This window comes from Papilio xuthus, unplaced genomic scaffold (assembly GCF_000836235.2).
Source record: "Papilio xuthus unplaced genomic scaffold, Pxut_1.1 DF827714.1, whole genome shotgun sequence".
In the NCBI taxonomy this organism is placed as follows: domain Eukaryota; kingdom Metazoa; phylum Arthropoda; class Insecta; order Lepidoptera; family Papilionidae; genus Papilio; species Papilio xuthus.
Window position 1 is genome coordinate 1370759 of NW_013530935.1, and position 21912 is coordinate 1392670.

Sequence of the window (21912 nt, forward strand, 5' to 3'; positions counted from 1 at the left end):
GACTGTTTTCCGATAATGGAAAAAACTTTATCTGATAGACGAATAAGATAAGTAGCACTAATAATAATGTAATATTGAAGTATTTATTTTACAACTAAAATACACAGAAGAGCCACGAGTTACACTTTTACAAAATGGTATGAATAAAAATAAGTAAACTGGTATAAAAACAGCTAAACACTCACGTATATTCGGCCGATGGCGGCTCTTCATCAGGATGAGTGGTACTGGTATTATTTCCCGGACGCCCTCCCCCCCGATGAAGGGCCTCCGATGGGCTCGAAACTAATCGGTGCCGCCACCCGACGAATATACGTGAGTGTTTAGCCGTTTTTATATCAGTTTATTACAATGTCTCACGAAAGTTTGAATAATTATATCAAAATAATTTTCAATCATTTATAGTTAATGCAATGAACGTAGAAAAAAAATAACAATAATTTTGATTGACTATTTCTACAATTTCGAAAGGTAAATTGTAATAAAATTTCATTTGTAACAGATGAAAAATTCCGTCTGGGATAAGTTTCAAGCAAAATATGTCCACATACGGCGTGGACTAAAGGTTCATAAAACATAAGGGACCGTCGTCCTGCCTCTTACAGTTAATAATCCGCATATGTCCCCACTCTCCATCCCCGCAACTTATTGGCAGCTTATAAGACCCTAGTACTTTTACCAAACTGCCTAATATTATTAAGATTATGAGAATTAATAATAATTACACAAACAAAGTTTGATTTATTTTATTTAACACGTTGAGCGCCACGCGTATTTCTAAGACAATCCCGTTCAGGCCACAAGCGCCGCTTATTCGCACTGGTATTAAAGGGCCGGTGTTTCCGATCGCAGTACAAAATAGGTTACATTTTTAACACAAAATAGTGTAAAATTTTATAGTTCTCATGTTACACGCTGTCAGCCACCGATGGTTGACGCGACCTAAACAGAAAATCTAGTGTCAGCCATCGGTGGCTGACGCGGTCTAAACGGAAAGTCTAGTGTCAGTCTCCGATGGCTGACGCGGCGCTCAACGTGTTAAGGGAGACACTTAGTATGGATTTAGTGTCTGAATCCAGTCCTTAAACTCGTGGGAGCTGGCCTTACGATTGTCGCGGAGGCGGTTGCGAGCGCCTTGACGTCGATTGAACTAAATATAAAATTGTAAACGATTACTAATTAGATTACTTAGTAGACAATTATTAGATTTTTTATATTTTTACTAGTATAACGCGTAATTCATAATTTCATTGTAAATTTAATATGACTTAGCTAAAGTGTGAACAAAAGGTTAATTAAAAACATTTAGACTTTAGAGACAGCGATATCATTAACTAAGAATAATTAGGAAATTAAAAAAAAATAACTAAATAATAAAAAAAAACTTTTCCGTTGAAAAATTGAGCCGCTACTTAGGAGATTACATAAAACATAATTAACATTAATATTTATCTTTTAAATAAATTAATTTTCCTGTCACAATGTTAGTTACCCTATTTCTCAAAAACTTCAGTAGGTCTCAAATCGGCTACTATTTATTTTTTATCCCCCGGACAGAGTCACGGGCGACAGCTAGTATAGTATACTATAGTACAATATTTCTCTAAGTGTGAGCTTCGCAGCGTCGTTACTTTCATGAGATAGCACTCGAGACGAGTATTTGTTTGCGCTCACTTCTCTTATGAAGGCATAAGGGGCTTTAATAAATTGTTACGTCGACCGTTTTTATCATTAAAAATACAATATACAACCTTCTTGTAAAAATTAACTTTTATAAAAAAATTCATATGGACAGTATTTAACCTCGGCTTTATTTACCTTGGCCTTATTTAAGATTTTATTTCACTATCTATTTTTAAACGGTATTAGTTAGAATCATTTGGCGCGAATGTCGTGCTTGCGTTACAAAGTCCAGTGTCAGAATGAATAGTAAGAGGACATAAACGTCGACATTTTAGTAAGACTAGTGTTGCGTCAATACACGGCCACATCTTCAGATTTTCTTCCTAACACTATATAGATAAATAGCTTCAGTGAAGTTCTACCGGTAAAAAAAAAACAAAAAAATGATCTTAATAAACTTTATTAATTTAAGTCTGCACTTCGAATAAACTTTTAAGCGTGAACCCTTCTTTTAATGGCTCAATAGCAAGACCTAAGTAAGGGCTGTACACTGGCTGGATGACATCTTCTTCTTTATTTTGTGCCAACTGAGATGCGAGGTACAGTTGTGGACCCATCTCACCACGAGGTTCACCGATCTCTACTAAGTCTTCTATTTCGTCATTTGTCGGTTTTGGTGCCTAGAACAGAGTTGTTTCATGTATGTTTGTCTAAACCAGCAACTAATAGTTATATTGCATTATTGGTTACGATTCCATAGACCATAGCCTTTCCTTCTTTATGTTTTCCTAGTCTACTTCTTTTTTACTTGCTTTATAATATCTTTCGTGTATTCCAATTTCCACTGCTTAAGAACAACTGGCTTACCTCACTAAACCGTTAATTATTATTTATTAAACGAAAAGTGTAGTGGTTTTTTATTAAAATAATATTCGTAAGACCTTATTTCTTACCTTCATGACCATAGCGAATTCAACTGTGCCGAAATATCGTGAGCTCAAACAACTTAATCGTGGTAAGAGTGGCGTGTCTTACGAACTTCTTTTGTTTGCTATTACCTCATTCCCCCAGTTCATCTCAACACCGAAGACCGGTTTGTCAGTGTACGCCTGATGCAGTGTCTGCAGCTCAGCGAAGAGCGGCCGCAGACGTGACGGCTCCGTGCGGAAGCCGAGCACGTACCCACCAGACCACGCGTGCACCACCACCACTAGTGCCTCCCCAAACTTGGAGTTGCGGATCGATATCTGCGCAGTAAATGTATATTAGGTAAGTATACAAACAATTGAAGTTGTTTATATATGTATCAATCGTTAAAGACCATCATTTAATTAAAGATGAATTCTCCCGTGAATTCGTTGCGAGAAAAGTCGCTGCAATCATCAAGATGAGCAAATCTATACAGTTGACAATCTGACGCGCGACACTTTCGTGATTTATTAAAAGTTTTTGACAGTTCTATACATTTTTGATGTTCGTTATAGAATCGCTTCGAAGCGAATGCACTTTGTCTAGCCTCGCTGTACTGGCTGAATAGACTCGCGTCAACGACACAGCGTTGTGTGAATGGAGCGTGCGCGTGATTCTCGTGATGCAACCATACAATAATATTTTCCACGGTTAACGTTGTATTGTGTGCGAAGGGCCTTACAAATACTTAATAAAATCTATGTGACCTTACGCTTTCAATAGTGAGGTATGGCATGGAGATATTAAATGCGTCATTCAGGTCTGCGCACCACACGACGCGCACGTTGCTCGCACGTAGACTGCCGAGGTTGCCGGACTCACTCGACAGATTCCACACACCGTGTTCATGGATACATATCTGATTAATAAATATGAACTTCATATATACATTGATATAAATATAAAGGTAAAAGGTCGCTTAAAGGTAGGCAACGCATATATATATCAATGTATAATACATATGCTAATCATATAATAAATAAATAAATAATAAATCCGGCTTATCTAAGTTTCCTTAACCATAATCTCTGTATAAAATATTGTCATCCTTCTCATTATCTTGAATAATCAAAAATTGAATTACGAACATGTTTCAAACGGGAATTTTGGTCTCAGAAACCCTCGGTTAGTTGTTTGTAGTTATCTTTGTCTAGGAGATTAGTGAGAACAAATGTTGTCATTATTGATAATAGAAAGATGATTATCTAACCTTTTCGAGAGGTAGCATCTTCAACTGTTTGTTATGTATAATGGCGCTCCTAAGTTTCAAATCACGATATAATCTTGAACCCGCATAAGCTCTGAAAATTAAACGAACAAATTAATCAATAATTATAAGAAAAGACATGCGAACCAAGATTTACGATAAATAAATTATTAGCTCATTGCGCAGTGGTCAATACCTGTCACAATTACCCTTTACTAAATGCAAAAGGGTAATTGCAACAAATATTGGCCACTTAAACTGAAAATTTTGGTCTGGTTCCTGTATGTATTCTAGATCGTAAACATCCCAACTTACTTATGCACGCCCACAACTGAGGTGTAATGTCTGACACAATTGGGCGAGAGGTTCGTGAAGATGAACTCGTACTTGTTGTTGTTGTAGTTTGCCAACAGATGGAGCGCCTGTGTGGTCCCCCGCAAACCAGAGTTCACAGTCCTTGTGCTTGTTGATATGATGCAGTTGAGACCTATTGCTGAAAATGTTAATGAATTCATTAATGCTTATTCACATTAAACAAGCCTGTAAAAAGTTTTTTTATATATATTGCTATTAATTTTCTACAGGCGCTTAATTTTATCCGTTCTTTCCCAAAATTATTATCAAAAATAAATGAAATACTGCATTAAATAAAAAAGTATTATTGTATTGTAGTAGTTATGAGTTTGATAAACACTACTTACATAGATTAATCCTGGGTGAACTCAGAGAGTGCCAGATGATCCTTAAATTGGTCACGACCATGCGACCTTTAGTTCCACTGTTGCCTTTGGTATCCTCTATGGGTTCTATTCTATCGAAGATCTTCTCTCCACACCGCAGTCTTAAATACCTTGAATATAAAGTACTTCTCTCGCATACTCAAAACTAACACACTCTTTAAATTGGACAATTGAAACCTCTTTGGTTTACTCAAACTAAATTGACACTGGCTGATTGTATGTTTTGCACAAAAACAAAAAGCAAGAACGTATAGGTACTTTATTCCTGGCAACTTATTTAAAAACAAAGAAAAAAAAAGATGTAAAAAATCTCACGAAAATGGTAGATCGAAGAGCACTTCTCGGTCTTGCCAGACAATAGTCGTTTGTTTTTTAGGCATATTTGCTTTAATAAACAAGTTGGCTGCAAAAAACTGTCCACATGCAGGGGACGATTTACTTCTATTTGTGTATAAGTAACCATAGCAACGATTACGTAATATTACGTCACAATGCAAGTAGTTCATACAGAGGTGTTTTACAACCGAAATGCCAATACACATTGCCTTCCCTTTCATTCTGTTTGAAAAAAAAAAAGAGACAAAATATGTCTTCTGTCATCTGTCATTCGACTAGTAGGTTGTTTTACAAAATTTTATGAAATCAATATAAATTTTTCAATTTAATTAAACCGCAATACTTTGTTTACATCGAAGAAAGTGTAACAAAGACTAGGAATTATTACGACATTTATAAAGGCAAAAGAAAAGAAGGAAATTTCAACACTAAATCATCGCTGGCATCCGTTCCCTCAGATTGTTTGAGATAATTTATTTTGTTCATTACAAGAGCGGAGGGTAAACAAAAAAAATGAATTTATAAAGCTACTGAGAACTTCTAACGTATCTTAGTACGTTGCATATATACAGAATCATATTATTTAGCAACCAGGTCTTATTCATTGCCGGCGTCAGGGTTGGGAGTGGATGGGAGGCCGCCCAGAGCGCTGGAGAGATAGGGACGCCAAAGGTCTCCGAATTACAGTCTTAAGTAACCCTAAACCTCTTCCCCAAAAGGTAGGCTCAAAAATACAGGGCGCAGAGGTGCTCAGAGCACTAGTATATCCAAAATAGTTTAGGTCCGTTCAGATAAACCGGTACAGAGTAAATTTTTTACCGCAAATAAACTTTATGCGATTGTGACATGGTTTGATTTTTCTTTTCACGTATACAGTTCAATTCTTTATCGGTAAAAGCTCAATTTTAATTGCGATAATAATTGCGGTTTCTGTGAACGGACCCTTACTGTCTCATTTTGTTCTCTTTTCATTTAGTTTTCTTTCTGGTGATCTTATTCTGAGATTTCTCTGATGAAATTGAAGAAAACCGTAACATTATAAGATTTTCCAAGCACTTATTAAATTCTAAAAACCGTTTGTTACATGAAGTGAATATCCTTAATTCTTCTAATCCTTAAGGAAAGTCTTTTGAAAGATCTGAACTAATTCAGTTCAACGGGTGTTAAGAAATTCAGGAACATCAGTGAAAATCGAATTAAGGCGTAATTTTCGATTTTCAAGGTGAATGCGTTGAAATTGCTCTATTACTAAGCATTACGGAATTGTAGAATTATTTAAATTTAATGTTATCTTCAATCTTATCTTGTAAACATTATTATCTTTGGTGTTGTCACAACGTTTATTTTTGCCATAGACCATATATACTCTTTGTCGTAGACCATAAATAATTACTACTCTTTGATACTTTCCATGAAACAAAAAAAGATAACAAAAGAAAAATAAACATTACGAAGTAAGATCTCCAAAATCCAACCGACTCATTTCGAAAGTAAATATAAAAAATGATACCAGATTATTTTAAGGACATCTCATTAATTACATTTTAGAAACGCTTTGATATTAGCCTCCCTATCATAATTCTGCCAAACAATTGGTTTTCTTCCTATTTTTTCCGAATCAACATTTTTATTTAATTTTTAACCGGTCACTAATTTTATCAATTGTTTTGACACAAACAAAATTAAATATTATACCAGTACTTTAAATACAACAGTCTGTCTCGTACAAACACACTTAAATTATTTTTAATGAGATGTTTCCAATAAACGAACACTCCAAACGTCATCGAAGAAATAATGCGTTCCCTTGAATTGTGCTCTTACTTTTTTGCCATTTTAATTCATCAGGCGCAAACACACGTTTTACTCGTAAACATTGACTCAAATACTAATTTCACAGGTTAAGCAATGTGACTAAAACAGTAATATTTAGATATATATTTGTTTGCCTCTATGCGTTTACCAAACTATAATAAGTTGTAGACGATTAGCTCTGGCAGGCAATAAACTAAATTAATGTGCGCTCTGTTAGTCTAGTATGACCTACTTGGCACCGCGGTTAAATAATTATTTGTTATAGCCAACTATTTAATGTCCTACCATAGTTTATTACATACAGCCTACCACCCCGGTAATTTACTCGTCACTTTCTAACAAAATAAGAGCACAAAAAATATAATTACAATATTAAAAAAATACATAAATGTATGAAAAATTTGTAATAAGAATACATTTTACATTTTACCAATATTATTGGAAAAACGAATTCATTGAGTATGGCAACCCGAATTATTTTTACAGGTAAAAAATATCCAAACTTTATTTTGATTAAAATCCTTATCTTAATGGTATTGGTTACAAAAGTACCTGCATTGAAGTCCCTTTCGATGTAAGATAGTTCACGTTTATACTATAAAATAAGAAGACTGACACCAAAAGTTGTTATATACGGTTTATTTTAAATTAGTTTGTCCTTCGCCCGTGTAACTTAAAAGGAATGAAAATATACAATCTGTCCTAATTAGATTGGACTTCCAAGCTACCATTAAGGATATACAAACATTTACCTCAACTATTACTAGCTACTATCTTCCCCAGCTAAAATTATAAGCAACTATCGGGTTTATGCTGAAAAGCATAACAAAATAAAGTTTCGAAAATCAAAGTGTAATAATATTTCGTCGAAATGTCACCGACATTAAAAGGAAAGTTTCAGTGTTTTCAATAAAACCTGACAACAAGCTTTACGAAGTTGAACTTGTTAAATGTCGGCGGCAATTGCTTTACGCCTTTACGCTCTACAAAATTTTAATGTCAAAATTGACACTGACATTAAAAAGCCCGCCACATACAAATGTTAAACTTTAAAACGACACCTAATTGTTTTTCCTTTGAAAATGAATCAAAGAAAAATGAAGTTATGACATAAAGGTTACAGTTAATTTAAATAACGCGATCCACTGAATAGGATATGAGAACAATAATACTCTGTCTCCAAATTCGGTACAGCATGGCACAGGATGCCATACATATGTACATACCACATAATAAGCTTTGTTTATTGATTCAGATAAAGCTGCTCGATAAGTTTACAGCCCCGTGCGATTATTTGAAAGGCGCAAATTGGCGCGAACAATAAATATTGTAATAAATAACGCCTGTGAAAAGTTAATAGCATAGGACTATAGTACCTTCTCCTCTAAACATTGTATTTTTTCTTTTTCGGTGTTAATCACGATACTATCCTATTATATATTCAAGAAGCAAGAATCAGCTTTCAGTGTTTATAAATAATAATAAGTAACTGTGTTATATTTCACATTTTCAAAATGCTTTAAATTTTTTGTTTGATCAATTATCATACTCTTTGTCCTGTACAGATAAAAAATAACGCTTGCCATCTGTGAATTTTTGATCTCCTTACTCTATGAATAAATCAATGTCATTTGTCAAATACTTTTGATATTGTTATTGTTTACAAAATTATCTTACCCACGAAATTGTTAAATACCTTAACATTAAACTATATTTCTTGACTTTGCATTGGTCTATAAAACATATTGATTTTTACAAGAGCTTGTTGTGCAAGAATTGATATAATTCTGGTAATAAAAGAATGAGGCTTGAAGACAGATCGATCAGTGGTGAGATTTAAGTTTTATTTATCTATTCATTCATTATTACAATTACATGGTAGTTAACTTTGAGCATAACTAGAACGTAAAATTTGCACTTAACTATGAGCAATGTTTCTATAAACTAAACTAATGTATTGTATTACACGTTTAGTTAAAGTCGTGATGGGATGAACAAGTTAAAACCTGTTCACCTTTACATCCTACGTAACTTTTTATTGTATCTTTTCTACAAAAATTATTTTTCTACCATCTGTTAACTTGAAACATGAGAATAAAGCATTATACTAACTCAAAACTCATGTGAGAAACATCTGTTTTTGTTAAATAGTATATATATATACATAAGTAGTTCTTACATATTTACCAATGTTAAAGATGTACTTTTTGTAATTCCAGATTATAATTATGAATAAAGAAAATAATAGAACTGCAGCTGGTCTGGTGAGTGTATTTTAGTTATGCCAAACCAAAGTTGTAAATTGTAAAATAATGATAAAATATAACTTTGACTGTAAAAAGACGAGAGTGGAAAAAACAGTTAAAAAAAAGGCCTTGTTTTAGAAGATTTTATTTCAACAATGTTTAGTCTAAACAGTATATTAGTATAATCTACTTATCAAATATAATAATTTACAAATTTATGTTTATAGCGGCGTTCTGCAGTTGCTGAAAGAATAAAACTTAGAGAGGAGTGGTCAGCTCTGAAAGGAAATGACAAAGAGTCAAATATCAGAAAGAAACATACTAATATATTGAAGAAGAAACAAGATAACAACATTGCAAAGGATACATATGTGGCCCATATAATTGATACCAACATTGGTGCTGTTAATCGTAGAGTGAGTGATTTTTTGTGTTATAATTGTAATAAAATAATCATTTTTTCAATGAATATGTGATTCATTGCATTGTTTTAATAATTAAATAATACTAATTATGTACAGTCACGGAAATTCGCAGTGTTCCACTTATAGAGAAAGTGCCTTGCAATGAGAGAAACTTAGCCATTTCATATGCCAGCCATCCTACAAATGACCAATTAGATAGCAGTGAGATGAAAAAAAATAGGATGATAATAATAAATAGCAATTAGTTATATACCATTTAATGACTTTATTCTTAAAGACACTTTTAAAAGTCAAGTCCTATTGGGTATTGTTCTGCATTGTTATCTCAGTGTGTACAAAATATTTCAACAATTGTAATTTTTAAGATGGAACACTGCCAGATTCCTTTATTGTACTTACAATTAAGCTTATGTAAACCAAACTAATTTTGTTATTGTGTTTTCTTCACTACATTTTAAAGTTATTATTTTTTCTAAAATTTACCTTAGTTTATTAATTTCTTTTTACTGATTATAGAAAACTATGCCCATTTTTCAATTTATAAAATATTAAGAGCTTGGCAGATGTACTATTTTTATTACTACGCAAGACTAAACTTTAACTCTGTGTAATTTCGCAGTTGCATTTAATTTTGTCATATCGAGTTTTGTTTCTACACAAGTAATTATTTACTTAGTTATATTTGCGAGTTCTAATTTATAATATTTCCCAGGTGACACGTGGTACAGCAAGTACCAGTTATGAGGCTCTGCGCGGTGTGGTTGCGCTGGTGGATGTGGGGGCGGGGAGCCGGGCGCTGGCGTTGCGGGCAGCTCTGAGCGCACTCGGTGCCACCGTCGTGCCCGCCTGGAACCACCTCGTCACACACTTAGTGTGGTCACATGGTTAATCATTTGTTAACATGTAACACTAAATCATGAGTTCACTTTTATTCTTTATAAACATATGGGGACTAGCAGTGCTAACACTAAAGAGGCACAGAGTACTATCCTTTTCTCGAAGCAATTCAGGGCATTTTCGATCACCGATAACTCGGTTGTGGATTAAATTAGAAGCCTGAGTTACCTACTTACTTTATTAGCCAAGTAGACATTGTATAAACAATATAAATTTTATATTTTAAACCAGAATTTTAAGAATTATGACAAGTCATAGTTTCCTACTTTTGTCAGTGACTGTCAAGACTGACTACGAGTGAATACTGTCGGATAGAGTTAGTATGTGGTGTGTCGAGTGCAGATGGATGCCGCAACGTGCGTGGTCGTGCGCGTGCGCTGGCGTGCCGCGTGGTGTCTCCGCTGTGGGTGGAGGCGTGCGCGGCGAGCGGCCGTCGTCTGCCCGAGGACACCTTCCCCGCACCCTCGCGACCCTCCGACCTGCCATCACCTAGGACTTTGAGGATCATGCTGGTCAGACATACACTACCACATTAGCATTATTCATCAATCTATTTGTTAACTTACTTACCAATATTATAAATGCAAATAGATGGATGGATGGATGTTCGTTAGAATGTATCTCCAAAACGGCTCAACGGATTTCGATTAAATTTGACCTAGAAGTAGAGCATAGTCTGGAAGAGCACATTGACTACTTATTTAATTTGTTTTAATGCCGCGTGTAAGGATTCGCGGGCGACAGCTAGTTAAAAAAAATCATTACTACCACTGAAACTCCGGTCTATGTTCGAAGCACATATCCTTATATTATTACGCGTCGACAAATTTTCGGACAAAAGCTAAATTATTATATACGTGTCTTTTACTTTTTAGAAAAAAGCTGAAATGGAGAACATTAGCTTAGCGGCGTTGCTATCGGACAGTACAGAAGATGACGACTCTAAGAAGCTAACACTTCGCATGTCCAGCGAATCTGACACGTCAAACACGTCGGCTAACACGTCAGCAAACACGTCGCGTGACACATCACATAACAAAACTGGTAAATTACAATAACAGTAATCAAGTTAAATTACAACCATAACTATTTAATTTACCCTGGGTTTCTGAGTACACTATCTCCGTTTAAAACATTTTATTTCCGTGTTGTCAAAGGTAAAAACAGGGATAACGATATGTTATACAGCTATTTTAGTGTCAAAAACCCACGATGTCTCACTTATAAAATGTTACATTTAAATGGAAAAAATTGTAATAGTTGAAAGAATGGTAAAGTCTCAAGATACTGGTCCTTATACAAGTATTAATACCAGTATAAGTTGACCCTTCCTCTGTCCACAGAGACGCGAGTCAACACAGCGCCGCGACGTCCTCCAACATCTATAAAAACACAACCGCCCAAGAAATCTAAAAGAAAATTATTTACACAGAAGGACCCAGATCTAACAAAAGGCAGTGCTATTGATTCAGGTAAATTTGTGCATAGTTGAGGACATTAATTTCCTAACCATATGTCGCCTTGATACTCAAAATGCCTTTAAGTCGGAAATTGGTGTACCGAAATTATCATACTGAAAAAAATATCTTACTAATATTATAAATGCGAATATTTGCATGGACGGATAAAGGTAGCTTCAAAATTTTGCATAGATGTAGGACAGTCTAAAAATTCCATTGTCGCTTCCTATAGTCAAAAAATTTATTTGATGTTTGTAATTAAATTTAACTTATATATTTTTAGTATATTTCAATATGTACTAATACGATATTTATATTTCAGATGCGGACCGTACACCAGCTCGAGCAAAGCAGTTGACATATGAAGAGAGACGAGAACTGGCGCGTGCAGGCAGACTGGCGCGCAGGCTGCTGCGTGCGCGCTCAGACACGCCCGCACGACATGCGCACGCGCACGCCACCGACACGCACACGTACAGAGTGGTATGTACAGTCAGGGCAATTCGCGGTGATACACTTACAGAAAATCGCATTATTACTTGTAATAATACTCCGGAGTTTCTTATAAAGTAACAAAGTAACAGAGAGTTGTGCAAATGCTAACCTAACCTAACTTTTTAAAATAATTTTCAGGTATTAACAGGTATGTCTAGATCAGAACGACAAGCAGCTCACAACGCAATACGTGCGTTAAATGGACGCATACAGAAACAAGTCAATAAATCAACCACACATGTTCTATTAGGTTCATGTAAACAGGACTCCATACAAAATAATTTAAACACAACGAATATGACAAATAGGGTAAATGAAAAACAAAATATAATAAATTTTATTTACAATCATAAGGCAACGAAAACAAATATATCTGGATTAAAAAATATAACAAGTGAAATGACTAGAATTGACAATATGGCGGAAGCTGTCAATGTTAACAAAATGGCGGGAATTGACAAGATGGCGTCATGTATGACACAAGTTGACGTCACAAACGTTGACAATCCAACAATTGATACTATTGGAGTTAGAACAGATAAATTAAGGACAGTAAACGCTTTGTTGGGCGCAGCTAGAGGTTGCCGAGTTTTGTACGCTAAATGGGCGCTAGATTCATTGGAAGCAAAGCAATGGTTACATCATTATGGTTATGAAGTACCGCATCTTAGGAAGATAGCTATGGTAAGTGGATTATATGACAGTCAGCATCATCAACTCGCCTGGCAACTTCAAAATCATATTAAAAAATCTTAATAGCATGGAGGAGTAAATTTAAAAAGTATATAACCGATTAAAAAAAACCTCTTTTGATATCAAATAACCTTATATTTCTTTCTTTGTCTAACTATCACATGTAGTGTAATTTTAGAATGCGAAATCTATACAAAGAGTATGTTTTCCAAACAGTTTTAATAGTGATGGGTAACTCAACTTAAAATTGAGAGCTGCGTACCTGCAGATCACCTCACGGTTCACATTAGTGAAACAAATCAGTGAACCGGTTCACAGCTCATCTCTATTTGTACCTGCATAGTTATTTGCGTTTTGAGCGGGGAATTGTGAGTCATAGTACGTTACGATGAGCCGTGAGCTGCCAATTTAGTTGTTGAGCTGCAACTCAACGGTTCAAGTCTACGTGACCTGAACTTTTGAACCGGTTCAGAGCTGATTTACAAACGTTTACTTTTTAATAATATACATTTTATTTATGTTTTATTTCAGAAAGCGCGTGTAGAAAGGCAGGCTTTGGGGAGAATGCGCTCCGAATATGCGTATGACGTATTTAACGGTATGCGGGTGCGGATTTCGCCCAACGCCGACCAGAGAGACGCCATTGTACAACTCCTGTCACTTTGTGGCGCTGTTGTACAAGATGGCGGCGGCGTACAAAATGGCGGGGATGCACAGAATGGTCGCGATTATGATATCATTATAGGAGTTTCAGAGAATGAAGTTAGCTCCAAATGGGTATTCGACAGTGTCGCCGCGGCCAGAATGAGAACAACAAGGAAGTATACCAACAAAATAATTCCAGAAAGTTCTGAATCTCTTACTCAGTAATACACTCGAAGATTTTTTAGATTGTTTTACCTATTTTGTTATTTATATATTTTTGTTGATTTACATATGTTGTTTGTAGTTTTGCAGATCTGATATTTAAGATGACTGATGAAATCAAACACAACTATATTGAAAACTTGTTTAATTTTATTCCCAACCTTATCCTAATTACAGTCGAACCTGGATAACGAAGAAACCTCTTTAGCCATTTTTTGTACAACCACCATAAGCGTGAAAAACTTGACAGTGGTAGAGCCCGCTTTAAAAATTCGTACGAATTGTCCCGGCTCATCCGGTGAAATACCACGACCACACAGAAGACAGGCATCAAGTGGAAGCAATTCCGCGTTTCGTCTGATGAATGTGCGTCCCGGAGGCCTAATTTTAGTCCTCTTTCCCTTCTCACCTTTTATTCTTATAAAAGGATTTAAAGTGGAAGTGTATTTTCCTCATGGGAAGGGAAAATATTCTCTTCATCTCGTTCTCCGTCGATTAAAGGTAGGCAACGTATCTGCAATTGCGTATGTCTATGGGCATAGATCGATTCGCTATTTTAGCGATTTAAGGTGGCCGCTCGCTCTCGCTCTAATCTAAAAAAAACTCGGGTTAGGCACCTCGTATTGCTCGCATATTTGAAAAGAACTATACTTATCGAAACAGGATAATTCTTTTATGCATTTGATGTTAAAAAATATGAACAACGGCCTGCATCAAACGATTATGATTCATACACGATTTTAATGTAACGTAATATAAATAATTCAAGCGCACATAATTACGCAATACAATAACGTATTATCATAAACATTGGTTCAGTTCGTATACGGAACAATTGACGCGTTATTGAATTCCTTCAATATGCGAGTCTGACCAAAAGCTGTCATACTTGTATATGTTTTTTATGTTATTTTTAAAAATATAAAACTGCATAATTTAGCTTATAGATGGGTAAACAATAAAACAGGCTATAAAATACAAAATTTAATTTAAATACGAACAGAGGTCTCCCACAAATAGTATTTTCAATTACGGATGTCTATGGGCAGAGGTCGCTTCGCTATTTCGGCGTATTCAGGCCGCTAACTCGTTTGCTATCCTTAAGACATAAAAAAGAGTTAGGAAACTGATGTATATCACTGCCAAATTCACTAGGGATGGATAGAAGGAGGTCGTTTTCTTATTCTTTACTCACTCTGTCAAACGGTAAGGCATCTACAACACGGTCTATATACTAACACATAGCGTAAGCTCACTATACGTCCCTATTGAAGGACTCGGAGCCTTCCCTAATTGTAAGTTGATATAATAGGGTAAAAATAAACTAAATTAGGTATAGAAAATTATCAAGACGCTTAATTATATCACGAAAATTTAAATTTTCACACGATTTTTTAAATTGAGAATGACGCCATCTATATATGTAATTGAAAATTATTCTAAATTTGAAGAAAGTTTCTCAAAACTTTATGCAAATTAGAATGAAACTAAATTCAAACAAGCCTATAAAAATAAATCGTTATTTTTTTACGTTACTTTTACTTTGGCAATATAATGTTATTCAACATTCTCTAATAATTGTCAGGCATCAAATTCTTATAATAAAACTAGTTTTAAAGAGTTCGAAAATCAAATAAATACACTATCATGGAATAAACTTTAATTGTAATAAAATTGAACACATGCGATTAAACAATAGTAATTCTTCTCTGTGAACTGCAGCTGCGTTGTCGGCCTTTATACAAATGGTATGCTCGCTTCTTGAAGGACCCTAAGTCGTACTACTTTGGAAATAGGTTCCCATAATAAGTTTTTTTTTATATATTAAGCATAACCGTATGCTGTCATAAGTGTTATTTGTTTTAATATGTTTGTGTTGGAATTATTTAAATTTACAATCTATACAAAAATTAATCTATGACTGTTCTATTGTTTATGGTCTAGGGTAAAAATGCCCACTGAAATTTTTGTCATTATCACTTCTGACTTTGCTCTGAGCTGTGCTAGGGATCGGACATATACTTCCATAGTGTTTTTTATAAAAAGAATGTTATATAAAAGTTTATTTAAAATCCTTAACAGTTGTTTTTACTTTTTACCATAACTTCCTATAGTTTGAATTATAAATGCAGTTAAAGCATATGATTGATATTTTTACTATTGGCTCGATTTGTAGGCAGCAACAATAATAATTATTAATTTATTTTCAGATAAAACATACAGTAAGAACAATTTCTGCATTTTGTTACTATTCATCATCATTATCAGCTCACTATACGTCCCCACCGAGGGGCTCGGAGCCTACCCTAAGTTAAGGGTGATTAAGCCATAGTCAACCACGCTGGCCAAATGCGAGTTGGTTGACTTCACACATATCTTTGAATTTCTTCACAGATATGTGCAGGTTGCATCACGATGTTTTCTTCACCGTAAGAACGTCGGATAAATGTACATATGTAAATCGTAAATCGAAAAACACATTGGTACATGGCGGGATTCGAACCCGGGACCTGCAGATTGCAAGTCAAGTGTTTGACAACTGAGCCACCGACGCTCATTTTGTTACTATTGCGTGGTATAAATAGCTATAGTTAAATTGTGTCTTATTTTTTTCAAGCAGAATACCTTACCTTTTAGCAGGTCACCTTAGTAGATCCTTTGGCAATATTGAACTGCGGTTTACCACTATTAAAATTTAAAATCTTATCTGGAAGTTTCGCCAGTACGAATTTACGGGTAACTAGTCGAATCTGCAATATTAAAAACTATTTATGTACCTTAGATTAGTTACAATATTAATAAGTTTACAGGAAAATGAAATACAAGAATACTTTATCTTTTAATGTTACTAAATTATAAATGTTTGGATGGATGTATGGATGTTTGAACGTATCTCCAGAACGGCTGCTTAGATGTCACTGGAACTTAGCATAGATGTAGAGTATCTAGAAGAACACTTTTAGTTTTTAATCCCGCGCAGACGGAGTCGCGGGCAAAAGCTAGTTTTCATTATAAATGTAGTCAATAACACATTGGCAAGTATATGCATGTATTGTTTATTTTTACTATGTAACACGTATACTGCGTAGTATTAAAGAGAAGGGTTACTACGTAGTTAAAAAAGGGTTAGGAATTGCGTGTAAAGTTCGACCCTAAAATGTTTGGTATTTATCAACAAGTACTTAACTTACCACTGGTTTCTAATACCACCATCTCCGTTCAAAACATATTTGGTTGTTTGAAGATGGATGGATGGACATGGATGACGATGTTACAAAGATTTCGGTCTCGGAAACCTACGGTTAGTCTTCATTGACTTAAGTATGATATTGGAATGAAAAAAAATAATGCAAAACTGTGGAATGTAAATCTTTATAAACAAGTTCATTTTATTTTAACAAAAAAATTGCAAGTACAAGTTTTTTTTTACATTTTATTAAAAAAATATTAAAAATAAGTCATGTTGACGACATTCGAGAAATGATGACGAAATCTTGCTTTACTTGTGTGTCAAGGACATGGTTCTGGTTTTAAACCGAACTTATTGGATATTGCGAAACATTATAACAATCATATATCGAGTAACAATCCATTTTAAATATATAATATAAAATCCATTAATTAAATTATTATTGTTTTTTCTCCAAGTATGAGGATATTTTCGTATCGTTAAGTCATAGTTTCATTTTACTCCATAACTCCAATAATTTGAAGAATTAAGCCGGCGATCCATTGGCCAGAAGAACAGTACCCAAATAACGAAGTTACTTTGGGATCAAGGCAAAGATTGGTTCCCGGAGGCCTAATTTTAGTACTCTTTCCCTTCCCATTCTTTTTTATAGTAAAAAGAATTTGATGGAAAAGCGGCATAAGGGAAAACATTCATTTTTTTTCCTCCCTCGATTTAAAGTAGACATCGCTTCAGCAACTGCAGATGTCTATGGGCAGCTGTCGTTTCGCCATTTCAGCGAATTCAAGTCCCCGCGTGCTCTTTAGCCATATTATTATATAAAAAATGCGTATAGTTTGTCAGTATTAATCCATCAATGTTCAACTTTCCCCTGTCTTGCTCTTCGCTGTTGTATACTGCTTAGTCACGGCGCGAGCGGTGATACCGTTCGATAGGTCAAAGTATTTTCTAAGAACTGTAGTACGACTTTTACAACTGCGCTAGTGTTGTGCGGTACACGAGTCCTAAGTTAGGTTTCGGTACAACGTAACTGAGTTTCAACGAAATATACGTATAAATAAGTATAAATAAATCTTAGTATTATAAGAGCTAGTGAGATATAAACAGTGTTTTAGTATTCATGTTTTTTTTCTATTTAAACCTATAGTAAGATTGATTTTTTTTTATTATTACTAACTAAAACTCTTGCCTGATTAACAACGGTTTGATGATACACGAATAAAACTTAGAAATGCTGTAAAAAATGCAAATAAAAAATTAAAATTAAAATAATAAATTGTTAAGTGAATCCAAATGACCTTTGACTAATTAATCTTAATTACGTACAAAATTATAAAAATTTAACAAAACACTTACGATATTAGTAACAATTGAACATAAATAAACCTTTAACAGCAAAATATTTATTTCCTTTTGTACGATAAACATGTTTTAGGATCTTGAGTGCGGTACATTTGGGGTCCAACAATTTCCCTTGTCATTACAAGCGCTTTATCGACTTCCTATCTTCATTTTGTCCAGGTGCAACGGACGGAAGTCAATAATTGAACTAATTGTAAAGAGTTGTTGCACTCCCGACTAAGAATGACATGTCTGATAAAAGATGGCTGACACATATAATGCGATTAACACATTTGGTTTTACCGTGAAATTCCACACTTGAGTTAATTGTATAATATTGTTATCCCTTTCATAACTATTAAGAAAATAGAAATAAAATGTTTCAACAGAACTTACAGCTAAGAAATTTCACGGCGAATACTAATGGAAACAATGGTTGGCTACTTTAGTTTTATTGGTCATCGGGACAAAGAAGTTTGTAGCACTATGCTATCTCATTGTGTCAGTTAACTTAATAATACATTAAATTCAATATCTATAAGAAATTAAATATTCTAATGACAATCCCAAAAAGTCTAGTCGAATGTAGACAATCATTTTCGATTTTTTTTACAGTTTACGCTTTTTTTTAATAATTTTTGGGGTTCCGTACGTCTAAAGGAAGGTCCACCCTCCTTGGATTACTTTGTTGACCGTCTGTCAAGACCCTTTTAAAGAAGAAAATAAATTTTAATATGTTAATCTTTAAATTAAATATCTTACAGAATTTAATTCGTAAATCGAATAATTTGAATATTTATCTGTACACATTTTGTGGAATTTTTATCTCTTGATAAAAGTGTACCACCAAAACCGTACATTTTTAAATTAAAGATTTTTTATTGACTATCGAATTCATTCTTCTTTATTACGAATGAAAAGATTGCCGCAGGAAACTCTACCCAAATATTAAGCCATTTGAACTGAGTTCTAAAGGAGATAAAGAATAATCAAGAAAATTAATATTTTAATTACTAAGTTTATTATGAATTCCGATAAAATATCGAAAGCAATTTATAAAGTTGCAACAAGCAAGGTATTTAAAAGCAAACATTTACGATATTTCATTTTAAATATCAGTAAAAAAACAGGACTGATTAGAATAACTGCACTTTGCGTCGTTTGATGATCAGTAAATCTACACTAAGGAAGTTCCATAGTTTAGATTTATCTATGTTCTTCCCCAGATAAATTCAAATTCAACCACTCCTTTGGTACGTTCAAACAAGCTAAACTAATTCCGCGTTAAATAAGTTCTTTTTTGGGATTAAAATTGAGATTTACTTAAAAATATTGATTTAATTTTATATTTGTTAACTAATCATGGTATAAAATACAATGTCTCGGCAATTAAAACGAGTAAAATATGAATATTAAATTAGGTTATCGATATCGATTTATCGATAATTTTGAATCGGAAGCAATCGATGACGGACGTCCTGTCTATGGTAAGAATCAACACTTTATGATAATGGGCATTTGTTTTGTTTTAAAAGTGAAACATTGCCGGTCTAGTGATTCTGTGTCAAGGCCTCGCCTCCCCTACACCGTAGCCTACATAGCAGCTTTAATTTTTTAACTTTGGCGCCTCACGGAATTAATTACGAATGAATTCGTAACGGTCTGTAAGGCGTCCTACAAATATGACAGATTCCGTTAGTTACGTACACTGAGAATCGATATTTTTTGAAATGTCATCGTCTTTTGAATGAAACGTATTGACCTTTAATCCCAAAATGGAAATTATTTGAAATGTAAACAAACCAGAGAGTAAAAGCTAGTATTATAAATGCGAAAGTACCATTTGGGTGGCTAAAACAGTGCACGATTTTTTGCTAAACTTTAGTGTAGATAAAACGTACTGGTTTAGCATGAAATTGCGCTATAGGTATACGTAATTACTTTTAAAAAATATTTTATCACAAACCTATTCTTAGTTCTTAAGGTAAGTAACAATTTTTTGCGACAAGCTGACTGAGGACTTCCATATGGCCTGGACCCTGGCACTCTTCAGTATCACAAATGAGATAGTATGCAAAAAATCAAATACATGCACAATTTTTCGGTTTCTCACAATTGATTTCATATTTCGTACGAAATTCGCAGAGATTTCAATGCGAATTCGACTCTCACTCGAAAGACCGGTTTTTTCTTTGTGTTAACGAGATTTTCGGTATCGCGTTACTTACATAAGGCTCGTAATAGCTTCCAATTGTCCATAAACTGTTTTACGATTATTAAATAAAAGCAATGAATACAAATATTTATCATAAACAACTTTTACAATACTTTATTTTAGATTTTTTTAATGACATAAAAGCAATCACGGACACTTATTTTTATTTAACGAACTTACTTAAATCATGAAAACAAGTTCAATTAATTGCAATATTTAAGTAACACCACTTTTGACAACACAAAATAAGAAACATTCAAAATGATTATAATTACATGCAATCCCGTTTTGGCGCCATACATGATTCGATCTGCAGCGCGATAGTTATATTATGTAGGTACCGCAATTCGTGAATGCCCCATGACAGCTGGTGTAATTTAAATCATAACGGTTGCACGACTTCTTAACTTGCCCGGTGAATCATCTTTCCGCCTGATTCACTATGCTTTGCCTTCATACTACGCGATGTATTGGCGTACTGGTTGTGCCTAGTGGCTAGACCGATAGCGACCGGGACACACGCCGCAAACATACCTATCGACGTCAAGAATGCAACGTTACATGAATATTACATTACAAAGCTTATGCTTAATACATATAAATAACAAAACAATGTAAATTAGCGTAAAATGAATAAAAACGAAAAGACTCGGACAAAGGAAATCAGCTGAGACGATAAGAGCATGCAAATACGTTTACCGAGGCTTAGGAGCTTTCCGAAAGCCTTCCTTGTAAATGTCCTTCATTTTGGCGATCTCTTAATAAAAGTTATAACGTCGTACGAATTGTTATATGGGTGTATGTTACGATTTACGATCGAAACCGGTCTGCCTGCACGCTGGCCGATGTCTACATCGATTCAGTCACCCCGAACCGAATGTTTCTCACAAAATGATTCACGTCTCGCCGCACGCCGGTCAACTTTCTACTTTGAACAGTTATAGTTACTGTTAAAGTTGATAGTTTTGACAGGCCCGTTTGTACAACAAAGAAGCTGGTATGGGCGAATACGCGAAGAGATTTCTGCGAGCCGAAGCTCGAAGTTACCTGCAAGAAACGCCACGTGCATAGCGAGCTGCGCGCAAACCTGTTGGAATCCAACACCAGCACACAGGCGGGGACCACATGCAGGCCGGGATTGGTGCAATGTGACAGCGAGCACAACGTTTACACCGAATCACGTCCTATGCGTGGCCATCGCTGTGAACGACCGGCCGGGTAACGGGACTACGCGCCGCGGATGCTGAGTAGCGGTCTCCGAAGGCCGGGCCCGCTTGGATAGGCCGGGACTGGTGCAATATCGCTCACGAACCGAATATAGCACTAGTCACCGCCCAGCCACACGGGCCTCGCAGACAAAGGACGGACGCTCCACCACGTCCGGACATCTTCC

At 34.9% G+C, this 21912-nt stretch overlaps 2 protein-coding genes across 2 annotated transcripts; one reads left to right on the forward strand and one right to left on the reverse strand.

The window, feature by feature from the left end:
• Positions 1–2067: 2067 nt before the first annotated feature.
• On the reverse strand, positions 2068–4970 carry BBS5 (Bardet-Biedl syndrome 5 protein). Its single transcript, XM_013310501.1, has 7 exons — positions 4855–4970; positions 4501–4649; positions 4115–4292; positions 3803–3893; positions 3305–3451; positions 2682–2870; positions 2068–2303 (listed from the first exon to the last, which is right to left on the reverse strand). Exons 1-7 carry the CDS (start codon positions 4917–4919, stop codon positions 2091–2093), a joined length of 1032 nt encoding a protein of 343 aa, XP_013165955.1. The 5' UTR covers positions 4920–4970; the 3' UTR covers positions 2068–2090.
• A 3368-nt stretch (positions 4971–8338) lies between these two features.
• On the forward strand, positions 8339–13912 carry LOC106116539 (uncharacterized). Its single transcript, XM_013310410.1, has 10 exons — positions 8339–8519; positions 8910–8954; positions 9164–9352; positions 10074–10245; positions 10601–10770; positions 11134–11302; positions 11602–11730; positions 12041–12201; positions 12352–12897; positions 13438–13912. The coding sequence occupies exons 2-10, from the start codon at positions 8919–8921 to the stop codon at positions 13774–13776; spliced, it is 1911 nt and encodes a 636-aa protein (XP_013165864.1). The 5' UTR covers positions 8339–8519; positions 8910–8918; the 3' UTR covers positions 13777–13912.
• The last annotated feature ends 8000 nt before the right edge of the window (positions 13913–21912 follow it).

Coding starts and splice junctions, on each gene's coding strand:
- BBS5 (XM_013310501.1), bottom strand. CDS start 4,919: ATGCCTAAAAAACAAACGACTATTGTCTGGCAAGACCGAGAAGTGCTC. Junction 2,871..3,304: donor CATACCTCACTATTGAAAGC/GTAAGGTCACAT, acceptor TTTACTGCGCAG/ATATCGATCCGCAACTCCAA. Junction 2,304..2,681: donor AGATGAACTGGGGGAATGAG/GTAATAGCAAAC, acceptor ACTCTGTTCTAG/GCACCAAAACCGACAAATGA.
- LOC106116539 (XM_013310410.1), top strand. CDS start 8,919: ATGAATAAAGAAAATAATAGAACTGCAGCTGGTCTG. Junction 8,955..9,163: donor ATAGAACTGCAGCTGGTCTG/GTGAGTGTATTT, acceptor TTATGTTTATAG/CGGCGTTCTGCAGTTGCTGA. Junction 11,731..12,040: donor AGGCAGTGCTATTGATTCAG/GTAAATTTGTGC, acceptor TTTATATTTCAG/ATGCGGACCGTACACCAGCT.